Source organism: Plectropomus leopardus, chromosome 3 (assembly GCF_008729295.1).
Source record: "Plectropomus leopardus isolate mb chromosome 3, YSFRI_Pleo_2.0, whole genome shotgun sequence".
NCBI lineage: Eukaryota > Metazoa > Chordata > Actinopteri > Perciformes > Serranidae > Plectropomus > Plectropomus leopardus.
This window is the reverse complement of record NC_056465.1, coordinates 28,679,950-28,695,032: the sequence shown is the minus strand read 5'-3', so window position 1 is coordinate 28,695,032 and position 15,083 is coordinate 28,679,950. Positions and strand designations below refer to the sequence as shown.

Here is a 15,083-nt window from a genome sequence, read left to right as displayed (position 1 = left end):
AAAACCTATTGTAACTGAACATTGTGATTCGGTCTATAAATGTAAAACAGCTCTGTCTCCAGCACATTGACCATTGACGTGTTTGTTTCCTGACAGGTGTGACTATGGCCTACGTGAACCCCAGCTTGTCCGCTCATAAGACCACCTCCGCTGTCGAGCGTCAGCGAGAGTACCTGCTGGACATGATTCCCTCCCGTTCTATCTCCCAAGCAGCCAACACATGGAAATAATGCAATCTTGCTCCCTACTGACATCATAACTATTACCCCTCTAAATATCAATAACAGCCATTCTCATGATCATTCTAATCCTTTGTATGGACTCTGCCTCTGGCCGAAATGGTGCAGAGGGAGAATCAACCTAGTCTTTTGTTGGATAGAGGTGTTCCTTCAGCTCTTCCTCAGATATTTCTGCTACCATCTTCCTTACCCTTCATCCCAAAGTGGAGTCGTGCTGCGACAGCTCGGGCTTCTGAGATAATTTGGGTACCTTTTTTGAGGGTTGGGGTTTACAGGGGCGTGTACAATTTTACAAACTTCTCCAGCGATGTCACCTCTCCCTCCATGTATATTGGTTGAACCTCTGTGTCGCACCAAGAGGAATAATCTCCGAGCTCCCCTGCCTCTGGATTAGGCTGGGAAAAAAATAATAATCACTATTACACACCATTAAAATCTTCGCCTTACGTCCTACCCCTCTCTAAGTCTGAGCCACTCAGACTCAGGCCCATGTGGCGGCCGAACCAAACTTAACTCGCCACAGGGGGATTGTGGTCGAGCTTCGAGGACCATCCACAAAAAATAACTGCTTCAGCTTTGCAAAAATGAATAAAATGAAAAAAAGGACAGTAAAAATGATCTCTATCTGCACACAGACTCTCTCTTCTCTCAAACACACGGCGCGTGTAGTAGAGAAGCTGATGTGTGTTGGATTATTTTGTATGGCTGAATGTTAGGATTTTGTCTTTTTCTTCTGTAAGTCATATACTGTGTTTGGAATATTGTGCTCCCTGATACTTTGGAAGTGGCCTCTTGTTGAGGTCTGAATTTACAGGCTAATGTTACTGTTGAGGTGGTTTTACATCTGCTGGGTTCCATGTTGTGGCCTACTTTTAAATACTTTGTTTTTCTAAGACGAAGAGGAAGAATAAAGATTAAGGTTTCACTAACTCATGTAAAGACACTGAGCATATGTTTGGAGGACTATTCGTATTGAATATTGTAAAAAAAGAAAAGAAAAAGAAAAACCTTCCAAAGAACTAGTGGAGCCCAAATGGAATCCCTTCTGCTAGAAGGTGTCTAGTTTATTTGAACCCTCTCTGGATATAAACATGAATTCATGCTAGACTGAGGGGGTGTAAGGAATGTCAAATTTTTGACATTGTTTTTGCTTTTAGTCATAGGTTGTGGTGCATTATTTTTTTCTTCTATAGACAAACTGTCTCTGGGTTTATTTATAGGGTCATGTTAGTAAAGATATATGCTTATGCCCTGAGTTTGTATGGATCTCCACTTAAAAATGATTTGTTTTCTCTCGTGTGTCCAGTGGCTCCCACTCACCTCGCGATTGGTCTTAGAGAAGCTGGACAGCTTTCAGAATGTAGTTATGCAAAAACCCCTATAGCAACAAATGACATGAACTTCTTAGTCTTTAACATTAAGGTGTGTATGATTTATGTCAGGTCCTTGAATTGAGCGAACTATGCCTTTCACATGAGCTATAGTGCATTTTTATCAGGTTGCAGCAGCACAGGATAAGCTAGTGAAGTACAATATGTCCTGCGTTCAACCCATGGAGTTATTTTATTAACCATATGCTGTCTTTAATTTCAGTCACTGGGATGGTCCAGTTTCTTTGACCCTGCAACCAAGGCTGGGTATTGGTACTTGATACCTTTTAAGCTATTGACAAAAATAATCCAGTACCAAGAAGTATCAAAATGTCCCCAGTAGGATTATGCTTGCATGTGATCTTTTTTGTGCTGGGGATCTAATTCCGGACCATCCAGACTCCCAGCAAGATCAACAAACTTTTTGTTGCTGTCAACTTTGGAACCGCTCTCTTTTGCAAAAGTCAATTCAACATCTAACCCGTTAGCATGAGCTAACATAGACAGAAGCGACTAACATCAAACACCGAGCCGTGTGGTGGTCCCAACAAACTTTCTGATGCTGCAGTCTCTGGAGCCGCTTTCCTCAGCCTCAACAGTTCAACTTTTGCCCTCTTAGTTTGAGCTAACGCAGCAGTGGCTAACATCCAACATCAAGCCATTAAAGCTGTCCCAAGGAACTTTTTGTTGCTGTTGTATTTGGTGTCGCTCTTCTTGAAGGTACAGCTCAACTTCTGCCCTTTTAGCCCAATCTCAGGCAGCAGCGGCTAACATCGAGCCGTTATGTGGTCCCAACAGCAGTGTTGCTGCCGTCTTTGGACTCGCTTTCGTAGCATCCGTACAGTTCAACTTCTGTTCTGTTAGCCCAATCTAAGGCAGCAGCGGCTAACATCCAACATTAAGCCATTTAACAGTCCCAAGAAAGTTTCTGTTGCTGCTGTCTCAGAAGCCACAGTCCCTGGTGAACGGGGCAAGCATCTTCTGTCTTAGCGCAAGCTAACATCGCAGCAGCTAACATCCAATACTGAGCTGCCAAGTGATCCCGAGAAACTTTGGGTTGCTTACTTCTCAGGAGCCACTCTCCTCTCCTTGTCTGCCCAGTTAGCATGAGCTAATGCAGATGCAGCTATCATCCAACACTGAGCCATAAAGCAGTCTCAAAAAACTTTCTGTTGCTGCCATCGCCGGAGCCACTCTCCTCGGCAAACATAGACTTTAACTTCTGCCCTGTTAGCCTGAGCTAACGCAGCATTGGCTAACATCCAACAGCAAGCCTTTTAACGCTCCCAACAATCTCATGGCGACACCAAAAATGGCATGACTCTGTTGTTGAAGCGATAATAACCGTGGTCCATGTGATGCTAACACGTAACTCCAGCCAGGTGGACTTGCACAACTGTCCCCAGGCAGAACCCACTTCCCCGCAGCAGCCGATACAACCCATACAGTCTGTGGTGTGGTGAAGCTGAGTACGGTGTATTTGACGGCAGTTCATCATGCCGAAATGCCACCAAAATGTTCGCTACTTCATTCACATCGTGGATGTCGAAAAAAGTCTATTGGTACCATTTTAAGTGTACTGATATTGGTACTGGTATTGTAATTTTTTAAATGATACTCAGCCCTACTGATAACTCAGCAATGGTTTTACTCAGACATTTCTGTGGCCTGTTTTGAAAGTGTCACTAAATTAAAGATGAAAAATATTAAAATATTGATGTGTTGAATTTATGCAGTAAAATAGGCTAAAATGCTTGTCCATATGTCAAATTCTGGATGTCTCTGAAGCAATATAAAAACGCAAACCCAACTGACTAAATAGGGTTGACCATCCCAGCAGTTACTCACTCAATATCCTGTATCTGTCCATTTTAATTGTTTTCACATTGAAACAATAGTGAGGATGATCTCATCACTATGTAATTGCAAACCTGGAGTCTTGCTGCCCTGTTGCCTCACTTTTGATTTCATTATTCATCCATGAGGTGAAGATCTAATGCGATGTTGTAAGGATTTGTGTCCTGTTTGTACTGAGTGCACTCTTAAGCTTACTGATTATAATCAGGATCCATACTGAAAGATGGTGCACTGCATTAGGTAACTGGGCATCAGTTGACGTTTATCCCTCTGTACTGGGGTATCATCACTGTACGTTCGGGTTTCATTTAGGACGGTGCAACAATAACAGTGTGTATGTTGCTGATAGAAATACAAGCATACGAAAAGTTTTATTTAAAATCGAGATTTTTGTATTTCTGTCTCTAAGTAGCATCGGAAATCTTCCAGGTTGTCTGTACATTCCTGACAGGCAGAAGGTAGCAGCCCGCGTCTTGTGGATGCAAAAATAAGCAATCTGGAACGAGCCCATCATTTTGTGCCCTGCTAAGTGTAACCCTGTGCTGTCCTGACTACTGCCTGCTGCTGTTTGACAACAATATCACCATTCCGTTTGTTTGGGGTTGAAGCTCTGCGAAAAAGCAGCGTGGCCCAAATGGAAAAGAAAACAATGTATGAGAAGTATTTGTTTGTTTTTTTGGGATTTTTTCTGCTCTATCAAATAATAATAAAACTAATTTTAACCCCTCTCTCTTGGTTGTTTTGCCTATTCATTCATGATCCATCAGCACAGTAGAGGTGTAACTGTTAGAACTGTTTCTTCCAGTTTTCTGAAGCAAAATAGCCAAACATTTCTGCTTGAAAAATGGAGAAGGGAAATGCAAATGACCTCCCTTTGTTACCGTCTTTTGCTTTTAAGACACATGGGTGGACATGGCTAAGGTGGTACAGCTGTTGTCCACTAATCAAACTGGTGGTTCAATCTCCATCACCAGTTTGCATGTTCAGGTATCTTTGGGCAATGAACCCCAAATTGCTCCCAATGACTCTTCCCATCAATGTGTGAGTTGCCATGTCGATACCTTTGTCTTGTTGTTTTCTTCCCTTCTTCTTTAGTTTTTCCCAGCTTTCTTGTACGAATTTATGCAGTTCGACTTCCAGGTCAAAGCCTAGCGCGGGCCTTTTGAGCTTGTACAGAATGCTAGACCATTTCAGGTCCGACTGCGGCGTGAAAGAGTAAATCGACCCCCATCGCATCATCTAGGTGTGTTAGTCCGACTTTGAGAAATGCGATTTAGTGTAATTTCAATTTCAGTTGGACCTACATGTTTATATGTCCTTTAAAAGTCCAGTTTTAGTCAGACTTACACAGTAATTCAACTTTTTCTAACATCATGTTAACAGACTGAGCGTATTTAAGCTGAGCAACAGGTGGTACCTTGTAAGGTTCAGTGTGTGAATGTGTGTGAATGGGTGAATGTGACATTTAGTTTTTAAGCGTTGTTTGATACAGCAGGACCTTGTTTGTAAGGTGTTTAGTGTAAAGCTGAGACTGGCCTTTGTTCTGGATTTCATTACACACAGCTGTTGCTTCTTTTGCTTTTGTTGTGTCTGCACGCTGCACACAAGCATCTGCATATCATCAGTCGCTGCATTAAATAGAAAACAGGATCCTTTCAGTTACAGTTACATCACCACCGGTCTGTGGAGCCAAAAAATAAAATAAAAAAAAAAGCAATTATGAAGGAAAATCACAAAGAAGCCACAGTTTTCACCACCTACTGGGGTTTCGATCAAGGAGCTCAAACTTTCATCCAAGCCCCTGCAGGTTCAGGATTCAGACTACTAAGCCACTTTTACCTGTCAGCCTTTTGACTGTGCAAAACATTTCGGTTAAGGGATGGGCTCACAGTTTGTGTGTCTCAAAATACTGTAGTATGCATATTGAAGGTTAGGTATGTAAAGATCATAAAACATTGGGGAAATTAGCATCATTACAGCAGCAAAAGGATATCAAAGCAAGGTATTTACAAGATGAAACGAGCAAAAAGAACAATGTAAATAGTAAGTAAAAAAGTAAACAAACTGGCAATTTTAAAATTTTTAATTAACTCATGAAAAGCTTGTCTGAAATATGGGGTTTCTCACTTTAAATGCTAAATATGCAAAAAGAAAAAAAAACGCTTTTAAGATTTTTTTTGTGGCTGCATCAGATTTTTTTTTGTGGCTGCATCAGTTTTTAATGAAAGGTTAAATTTTGAATTAGATTTTGAAGTCATTCAAAAGTATTCAGATTTTTTTCTGTAATCCAGGGGATCATATTTCTGTAAAAAAAAGAGCCATTTTATTTGTATTGAGGAACTGACTATATTTCAAAGTAATTTGACCCAACTCAACAATATGCACATTATACCAAAAATAATCCTCTGACCTTTAGATTTACTTTAATTGTTATTCTGAGACATCTCTTCACAGGAAGTATGGACAGCAGCACAGGAGGAACACAGCAACCAGTAATGCTCCCACTGTATGAATTGGCACGTGAGTATTTATTTTAAATTGTCTTTGAAATGCTTTGGATGGCGACGGACATGTTGTAGAAGTGGATGTGTATTTGTCAAGCCTGGATTTTAAAGTAAACAGTTGCCCCTAGCAACACGATTCTCTAAATAGCATTTCTCTGTCATAATGATTAGTCTTCAGCCCCCAGTTTGTCTCTTTCTTTTAAGACCTCTGCTAGTGGAAATCAAGTTTTCAACTTTGTTAACATGTCTGTGCAATGTTTTTTATATAAAATCAGACACATGAGCGAAAAAACCCCAGATAATGCCGTGGCTGAGTATTTCCCTCTTAGAACTGGGTTTGGTACTTCAAAAACCTAAGCAACCAATCTTGTTGGTCCTGGCTTTTCATGATGTCACTGTGAAAGTAGGACAAGTCAGATGTAGCTACTTATCCAATTGTGTAAATTTAAGTTTCAGTCACTTGAAATTGTTGAAGTTCAAAACTGGTAATCAGGAACAAGGTTAATATGACATTAGCAAGACATTATGAGCAGTTTGCATGTCCCTGTGATCCTGGGAGCTGTGTTGTCAGGAGCACTAGCTCCTGGTAGGGTCCCCCAAGGTGGTCCCAGGGGAGGGGCCAGACTAAGAGCGATCCACAAAGACCCTGATGACATGGCCGACTCGAGCGTCTGGCGGCCGGGCCTTTGGCCATGGGGCCCAGTTGGGCTCAGCCCAAAGAAATAACATGCTGCCACCACCCTGTGGGCCCACCACCAGCAGGACTGGAAATCATGGCCGGGTGCATTGTGTGCCGGGCAGCAGACGGGGGCGGGGCCCTGGGCGTGCTGATCCCTGGCTTCTTAGACTAGCTCTGGGGACGTGGAACGTCACCGCTCTGGTGGGGAAGGAGCTGCAGCTTGTGCGGGAGGTGGAACGGTACCAGCTAGTGGACCATTGAGGTGAAGAAGCAGCTGAGCCGGAAGGCAAAGCTCTTGATTTACCAGTCCATCTATGTCCCAACCCTCACTTATGGTCATGAGCTCTGGGTAGTGACCAAAAGAATGAGATTGTAGATAGAAGCAGCCAAAATGAGTTTCCTTTGCTGGGTGGCTGGGCTCAGAGTGAGGAGCTTGGACATCCAGGAGGAGCTTGGAGTAGAGCTGCTGCTCCTTTGCGTTTAAAGGGGTCAGTTGAGGTGGTTTGGGCTCTCCATCTGAGCCTGGCGCATCTGGAGGCGAAAAACACCCATGTGCGAATGCTGTTTGTAGATTTCAGTTCAGTATTTAACACAATCATATCTGAACATTTGGTGAGCAAACTGGGTCCCCTCAGCCTGAGCACTGTAACTGGCTACTTGACTTTCTCACTGACAGACCCCAGTCCGTGCGGGTTGGATAACACCTCCTATGTCATCTCTCTGAGCACCAGTTCACCTCAGGACTGTGTCCTGAGTCCACTGCTGTTCACCCTGATGACCCAGGACTGCTGTGCCAGTTTCGGTACGAATCATATCATCAAGTACGCGGATGACACGACAGTAGCAGGTCTCATCTGAGATGACAATGAACTGGCCTATCAAGAGGAGTTGAAACAACTGTTGGAGAGGTGCGACAATAACAACCTCGTCCTGAATGTTGAAAAAACGAAGGAGATCAAAGTTGACGTCAAGAAAAACCGACACAGTCACACACCACTCCTCATCAGCCACATCGCAGTGGAGTTAGCCGTAGCACCAAATTCCTGGGGTTGCACATCACAGACAGTCTGACCTGGTCCCTGAACACCACATCTCTGGTGAAGAGAGCACAGCAGCGTCTGCACTTTCTACGTCGGATGAAAAGAGCGCGTCTCCCCCCTCCCATCCTCACTACTTTCTACAGAGGCACCATAGAGAGCATACTGACCAGCTGCGTCTCTGTCCGGAAGCTGTAGAGCCTCAGACTGGAAGTCAGTGCAGAGAGTGGTAAGGACAGCGAAAAAGACCATCGGGTCTTCTCTACCTTCCATCCAGAACATTGCACAAAAGCGCTGTCTGACCAGGGCTCACAACATCATGAAAGACCGCCCACCCCCGTTCTCTCTTTTGGCCTCTCGCAAAAGGTTTTGCAGCATTCAAAGTAGAACAGTCAGGTTCTACATAGCACTACATTGAACTGTTCCTGCTGCTTATTTTTTTAATTCACTACTCATAATTGTGAAATCACCATTGTGATTCTTCTTTGTTGTGTATATCTGAAACAATAAAGGTTGATCTATCTATCTATCCTCGGTGCCTCCCATTGGAGGTGTATTGGGCATGTCCTATTGGTAGTAGCCCCGGGCCAGACCCAGAACATGCTGGAGGGATTACATATCTCGTCTGGCTTGGGAACTCCTCGGGGTCCCTTAGGACGAGCTGGAAACTGTTGCTGGGGCGCAGGACGTCTGGAATGCTCTGCTCCGACTGTTGCCGCGACCCGGCCCCGGATAAGCGGAAGAATGGATGCATGGATGGATGGATGGGTGGGTAAAACTGCTTGAATTTTTTAAAAAGGCAGTTACTGATCCAAATCACTGGGTCTGTTTGTTTTAAAGAGGAAGAAACCTGACAACCTCCCCAACGTCTGGATCTTAAGTTATCAGAGAAAAAAGGTGAGCACACATCAATATGCCTAGCAGTCCTTTTCATCTAAGCTGAACTGCTTTGGGAAAACACTGATTTGTAACATGAAGCTGCTTTATTTGCAGATTTAAATCACCAGATGCATTTTGTTTTGGAGAGGAAGAGACCTGCGGATAATTGAGCTCTTGCTAAAGCCCCTCTGAACGTCTGGATCAGAAATAAGGTGAGCGCACAAAATTGTCAGAGAAAAAAAGCTGAGCACATGTTGATCGTGAAACTGATTTATTCAGTGCTTTTATCAGTTTAAATCACTTTGTTTTAGGAGGACGAGACCTCTGCAGATAATCTCCCAGTAAAAAACCTCCTGAACACTGAAGGAATTCTAACCAGTGGTTGTTTCAGCTGGTTGAAGATGCCACCAAATCCCCCTAAATGTTACACACTGCTTCTTTAAGGCATGAAGGAATGGGTTTTTTTTAACGGAAAACCTGTTTATTATTTTGATGAGGGGAGATGAGTTTTTAAGGGTTTAATCAATGCCTTTAGTGAAACTTTAAACTGCAATAGCAATTTCTAACCCCTAGGTGGCCAAGTACACCAACTTTTTATTGGGACTGTGCTCATTTTCAACAGTTCTTTGAGGAATTAAATCTTCTAATAGTTACATTTGTGTAACATGGTAGAAAAAAAAGACTAAACGCCTAAATGTGCAATATATAAGTCCACAGTTGATCTGTAGGGAGAGGTCATTTTTGTCTGGAAGGAGGGAGAGAGCGAGACCTTTCTAGAAGAAAGTGAGTTATTGTTTGTCACCACGACCCACTCATGAGCTTCATTCCTTGGCAGCTGCGGGTTCTCCCCGTGATACCACTGTATACAGTATATCCCTCTGTGTGTGTGTTTGTTATACTGTATATTTACAGTTATCACTGCTCATTTTTTTCTCTGCTGCCCTAAATCCATATCATCAGCCCTCATGCATCAAAGTCTTTTTTGGGGTCAGATTGGTTTTGCTCATATTGTCCATCATTTGTGCTGGAGCTACAAAAAGCTGCTGTGTTCCCACTCATTTTTTTATAGTATTATTATCTCAGTTTGGGAACTGGGCTTCATTTACCTCCCAGCACCATATGAAAGGTGTTTTCTCACTCTGATGCGTGCTCTAGATTCTACATCAAGGGATCATTTTGCCACAGAGGAGTGTGTATGTGTGTGTGAATCTGAGGGACGGGAGGGGGTGGAGGTTGCACCCTGGATGAGTGAACAGCTCTGATTGAGGCAGCTTGAGCCAATCAGCCGGCGAGCACCATGCCTCCTGATTCTTAATTGGCTGGCTTTCCCGGGGAGCGCAGCTGATACACAGAGCCAGCTGGTTTTATTAGAGAATGAGCCGGGGCCACAGTGGGAAACAGACAGAGAGGAGAGACAGAGATATAGAGGCAATATTAAGTGTGTGTATGTGTGTGTTTGTGTGTAACAGCCAGTAATTACATCCCAGCTTCGGAGCCAATCAAGACAGAGAGAGATACAGAGGGAGGAAGCCCATTTAGATTCCCAGTCTATTCCCAGGCAAAGAGGTAGACAGTGTGCTTATTGAATCAGAGTCAGAGAGAAGGAGCGGAAGTGTTTTCTTTGGAGGGGCACAGCTCATTCTTTCTCATATTTGCAGAGACGTGCTGGGTGAGAGCAGATGGACAAGATGAACCACAGCTCAGCAGAGGCAGAGGCTGAAACCATAGAACCACTGCGCTACCTCAGGTAGGCACCTGTTCATTTCTGTTGCATGTCAGTGATGGATTTTTGCTCCTCTGCTCCTTCTTCTTCTTCTTTTCAGCTGTTTCTTTTGCATTTTGTCTGCGTTACACTCACATCACTTCACAGTGATCTTAAATCAATGCACAGTGAGAGAAAGAGTCAGATAGCTGCAGGCAGATTTAGAGAGGAATATCCAGATCTTCTTGTAAAACCCAGGAAAGAAGTCTTCACGAGACTTACATTCATCCGGCAGTGTGCGCAATAAGAGATATCAATTATTTAAGTTCAATTGCTTGCCAAATGCCACATGAATACCAAAACTGATGATGATGATAATAATGCCTGCAGAAATATCTTGTTCCACCCCAAGGAACTCCTTTCTTTGCTTTGCCTGTCTCTAATTTCCTTGTTGCCCTCTTGCACTCCACTGAAGCCTCAAATTGAATTACAAATATGTGCTCTTATTGAATTAGCTGGGCACCATGTTTAATTTGGCATTATCAGGATGCATCTTACCGACCAAGCCAATCATTTTATCTTCAGTATCTTTGTAGATGAGACGTGTAATCAGTTTGTTATGCAGTTGGAGGTTAGTGTGGTGAACCCCTGACTCCCTCTGTGGCACCACTCTTGGAGTGACCATATGACGGAGAATTTCAGAAACAGAGAGGTTCCTGTAATGTGCTTGGAATCTATGTGATGGTGTTTCCTGACATTTGTATAGAAAAAGAAAGATAAGCAGTTTCCCCTACTGATAACGCACACACACACACACACACACACACACGAATTTAAACTGCCCATGCACATATTAATTACCTTGTTTGGATCTACTTAAGATATAAAATAGCAGGCTGTGGCCCTTCAGTGATGCACATTAAGTAAACATCCTTTAGTCATCATGATCAAAATTGGGACACACAAAAATGCAGCTGAAATAAGAACATGGAGACGCACAAAAATTTAAATAAGATGCTCAGTAAAATAAAATAAAATAAAATAAAAGCACAGACAGAAACAAAAAACAATCCAATGACAGAGAAAAAAATCCACAGCCTATGTAGTCATTTGTTTCAGCTAAATTTAATTTTGGCCACCACTGTTAAAGGTTCAGTGTGTGAGATTTAGGGAAATTTAGTGGCATGACACAAAAATACTTATTTGCATGTGATTATTCACAAAGAAAAAATATTACGTGCCATTTCTGCCAACATATCCCCCTAAATTCTACACACTGGCCCTTTAGCTGGGAACTCCACCTATTTTACACATGCAAGCCTTCTTACAGTTAGGTAGGGGATTAGTTAGGGAGTTCTGCATATGTCAGGGAAAAAGTTGTATAAATCCTCTTTTGACACAAGTGGGAACTGCGTAAAGTGATAAACTGGCTCAAATTATGTTACTTCAGTCAGTTCGGACTGAGGAAAACAAGTCTGAAAATGACAACAAGAAAACCTCTGCTCCTCTTCTCTGCTTGAGGTTTCATAAAACACCTGAATCTACGATCCAACTGTCAGTGGACAAGTTACATCATAATGCTGATGCCATGTTTTACAAGAGAAAAAATGATGCTTGGAATAAATCTCTAGTTCTGCTACATCAATTTGGATACTTTCTTTAAACTGACAATAAATATTAAAGGAGTGCAATACTAAATCAGTGGAAAACTCGTTTAACTGCCACAACCTTGTATGCCTCTCCAACATGGGCTTTAATTTCTGTGCAGCACTCGACCAAATGTCTGGACAACACTAATGGCGTGAGGCCATGCACAGACACACCGAAAACACACACAAGTGCACACTCACACATGCACACACAGGCTTCAGAACATACTGTAACAAACCCCTTTAAAGGCAAAGAAGATGGCTGAAGTCTTTTGTGTTATGATTAGAGAGGGAATGCCTGGATTATTTGTGTCCTTGCTGTTTTTGTCTCTGCTTAATCTACTCTAAATTGGGCTTTTTGTCATTCAGGAGAAAGCATCTCTGTTGCTTTTCTCCCTTCAGTGCACTTCAAATAGGATGACGTGCTTAATATAGCACAGACAGACGGTTTATACCCTTTCACGGTGTATCTATATAAATCACCCTGTGATTGATTTTACAATATGGGTGTACATGTGGTGCCGAAAGACATTTTCACTCAGTATCCTGTTTATCTCCTCCATGACTTGCGTATCTTTATTAACACTTAATTCATTTTCATTGATTAACCTGCTCTAAATGCCAAACAACCATCTAGTTCCCTGTCTCCATGCTATTGTCGTGTCAGTCAGTGCACTCACCTATACATTAAATCTATTCTTGGAGCTTTTCTTTACTCTTCTCGATAAAGTATGTAATTAAGCTCTTTGGGCTTGCTGAATTCAGTGTGTGTCGACATCTGAGGGGCTGAGGCTGGCAGATTAACTACCACCCAAGAGGCTCAGTCCCAGTCCTCAGACCTCTCAGATCTCAGCAGCTTGATTGGTGCTGGCTGACAGTCAATTAAGGCAGTCAATTAAAGCATCTATATAAGACTGCAGGAGTGACCATCAGCACCCACGTACCTACATGTGTGCAGGCATGTAAGCACGAGAACCTGTTATTTCCCTCATGCTTTCAATTTATTCACATTTTTGATTGATTTGATGTGGTTCATAATTTACTCTAAAGTGATGTTCAGATGTATATACATGGTTGCGCCAATCAATAGTTGACACACAGAAACCTGGTTAAGCAAAAGCTTGGTGTGGATTTTGTGTGCAAAGTAAAATTAGATGAAGATAATTACTGTCTAGAAATGTAAGCTCCATGATTTATGTAAAAACACAGGCATCCGCAGGAGATAAAATTAGCCCGGAGACACCCTTGTGATAAAGCTGCTCAATGATCTGATATAATTATATAGTAATTGTAGGTAATGTTTTTGCCAGTGGGAAGCACAAACTTATTAAGTTAATGCATGAGATTCAGAGTACGTGACAGTCCTGCTGTTTCAGTGAGCTAATGTTTGCGACTGCACAGAAATTCAAGCACGACTCATGTCACACACCGCTGTTACAATCGAATATACAAACTACACAAAGGCATAATGCAATACAGGGCATATGTCACCAATTCTTAAAAATGGAAAGGAGCTGTGTGTAGGATTTAGTGGCATTTAGGAATGAGGATTGCAGATTGCAACCAGCTAAAGTTTCTTCCATGTGCCAAGCATAAACTCCACTGGTTAGGATTCCTTCAGTGTTGATTGTTCAGGAGGTTTGTACCGGGAGCTGAACCCAGCGATTTAGACCACTAAAAACACTAAATAAAGCACTTTCGTGTTACAAATCACTGTTTTTACGATGTTGTTTGACTTGTCGCAGATGGGTGGCTAGCCCAGCACCTGCTAATGTGAGCTAAATCCTACACACTGGACCTTTAATCCACACCTGGAATAAAAACTGAATTTCAGTACAACCATAGCTACACTTTGGCAGTAAGTAAAAGCCCTAGAATAAAACACAGGTATTGCTGAGGCTTGTCATGTGATGAAACGCCTGAGGCGGTGGGTAACCTGTAAATGTTGGCAGTGGTTCTTAGCCGGTGATAACTTGACCTTGGATCTGGCACCGTCTCCAGTTTCTTCCTCAAGCCTCTCAAAGTTCAGATGTGTAAAATGCACAGGGCAAATGTTAAGCTTGGTGCAGGATTTATTTGGGCAACAAAAAAGCTTCTACCTCTGTTTCTTAAAGGTCAGTGTTCCTTCTTGTCTACATCACTAGTTGTTCCTCAGTTTACTGTCAGACAGTAAATATTGTCTTCCAACCAACAGGAAGAACTCAAAATATCTTTGTACAAAGCTTGATTTTCCTTTATTTATTTTTTTCTCCAGAGTGAGTCTAAATTTTCAAATAATTTTCTCTCTGGAGTGACTCAATAACGTGTGTGTAACATCTGTTTGCACAGCATGGCATTTTTTTTTAAATCAAAGTGTTGTAACCCTTTGAAATCTGAGCAAATTGGCTTGATTTCTGTCAAAAACATGGCAAGACATCAATGAAAGAAGAAACAACCTAAAAATGAGCAAGAAATGAGCAAAAAGTACAAGAATATTACCTTAAATTTGTTAAATTAATGAATACATTAAAAAGAATTCAAGTGAAAATAAAAGGATCTGGAAAAACTGCTTAAAATTATAATTATTCAGTAACAATTTCAAATAAGTAATTATGATCATTATACATATTGATTTTCCTTCTTCTTTTCCTTTTTCCCCTTTTTCCTTCTAAATCTACTAATTTCTTACAATTTGTGAAACATTTATTGCCAGTGTACTCATTGTCTTTTTCACATGTTTTTAAAGAAATTAAACAAATTTGCGTAAGGTTTTAAGGTTTAAATACTCGTTAAAGGCATCTGAAAGTAGCACAATGAAAGTGACGTTGCTCCCGGTTGAAATGGGTTAAACCTGATTATTTCTACAATGCTGTGTTGAATCTAATAAGACACTTTTCTCCTCCTGGATCTTTCTAATGCTGCTTTTCTGCTCCCCCTGTCTCTGTCACTGACGAATGTTCTGGCTCTTTGACCCCCCTTTTCCCCTTTTGCCCATCACACCTGAGGCCCTGAGCCAGTTAGACACAGAGATGTTAGACCGGTCTGAGACATTTTTGCTGGTCCATCTATCTGAGCTGCTGCCAATGTGTCAAGCTGTCTGGCTTCACCTGCTCCTCCTCCGTGTCTCTCCCACCTTGGCAACAATGTACATCGGACTTATTGTTATTCTTTTGGCTCGCCTCCCTCCT

The 15,083-nt window shown here is 42.1% G+C and overlaps 2 protein-coding genes across 2 annotated transcripts in view; both read left to right on the top strand.

Annotated features, from left to right (window-relative positions):
• The window catches only part of gatad2ab (GATA zinc finger domain containing 2Ab), a 37,951-nt gene extending 35,005 nt beyond the window's left edge, over positions 1 to 2,946 (top strand). The window contains exon 11 of the mRNA XM_042482302.1: positions 97 to 2,946. Coding sequence (XP_042338236.1) covers positions 97 to 230 — 134 coding nt within the window. The 3' untranslated portion in view covers positions 231 to 2,946. The remainder of the gene's footprint in view (positions 1 to 96) is intronic.
• A 7,039-nt stretch (positions 2,947 to 9,985) lies between these two features.
• yjefn3 (YjeF N-terminal domain containing 3) overlaps positions 9,986 to 15,083 on the top strand; it is a 71,121-nt gene continuing 66,023 nt past the window's right edge. Inside the window, exons 1-2 of the mRNA XM_042483994.1 lie at positions 9,986 to 10,131; positions 10,224 to 10,312. Of these exons, the coding sequence (XP_042339928.1) occupies positions 10,245 to 10,312 (68 nt within the window). The 5' untranslated portion in view covers positions 9,986 to 10,131; positions 10,224 to 10,244. The remainder of the gene's footprint in view (positions 10,132 to 10,223; positions 10,313 to 15,083) is intronic.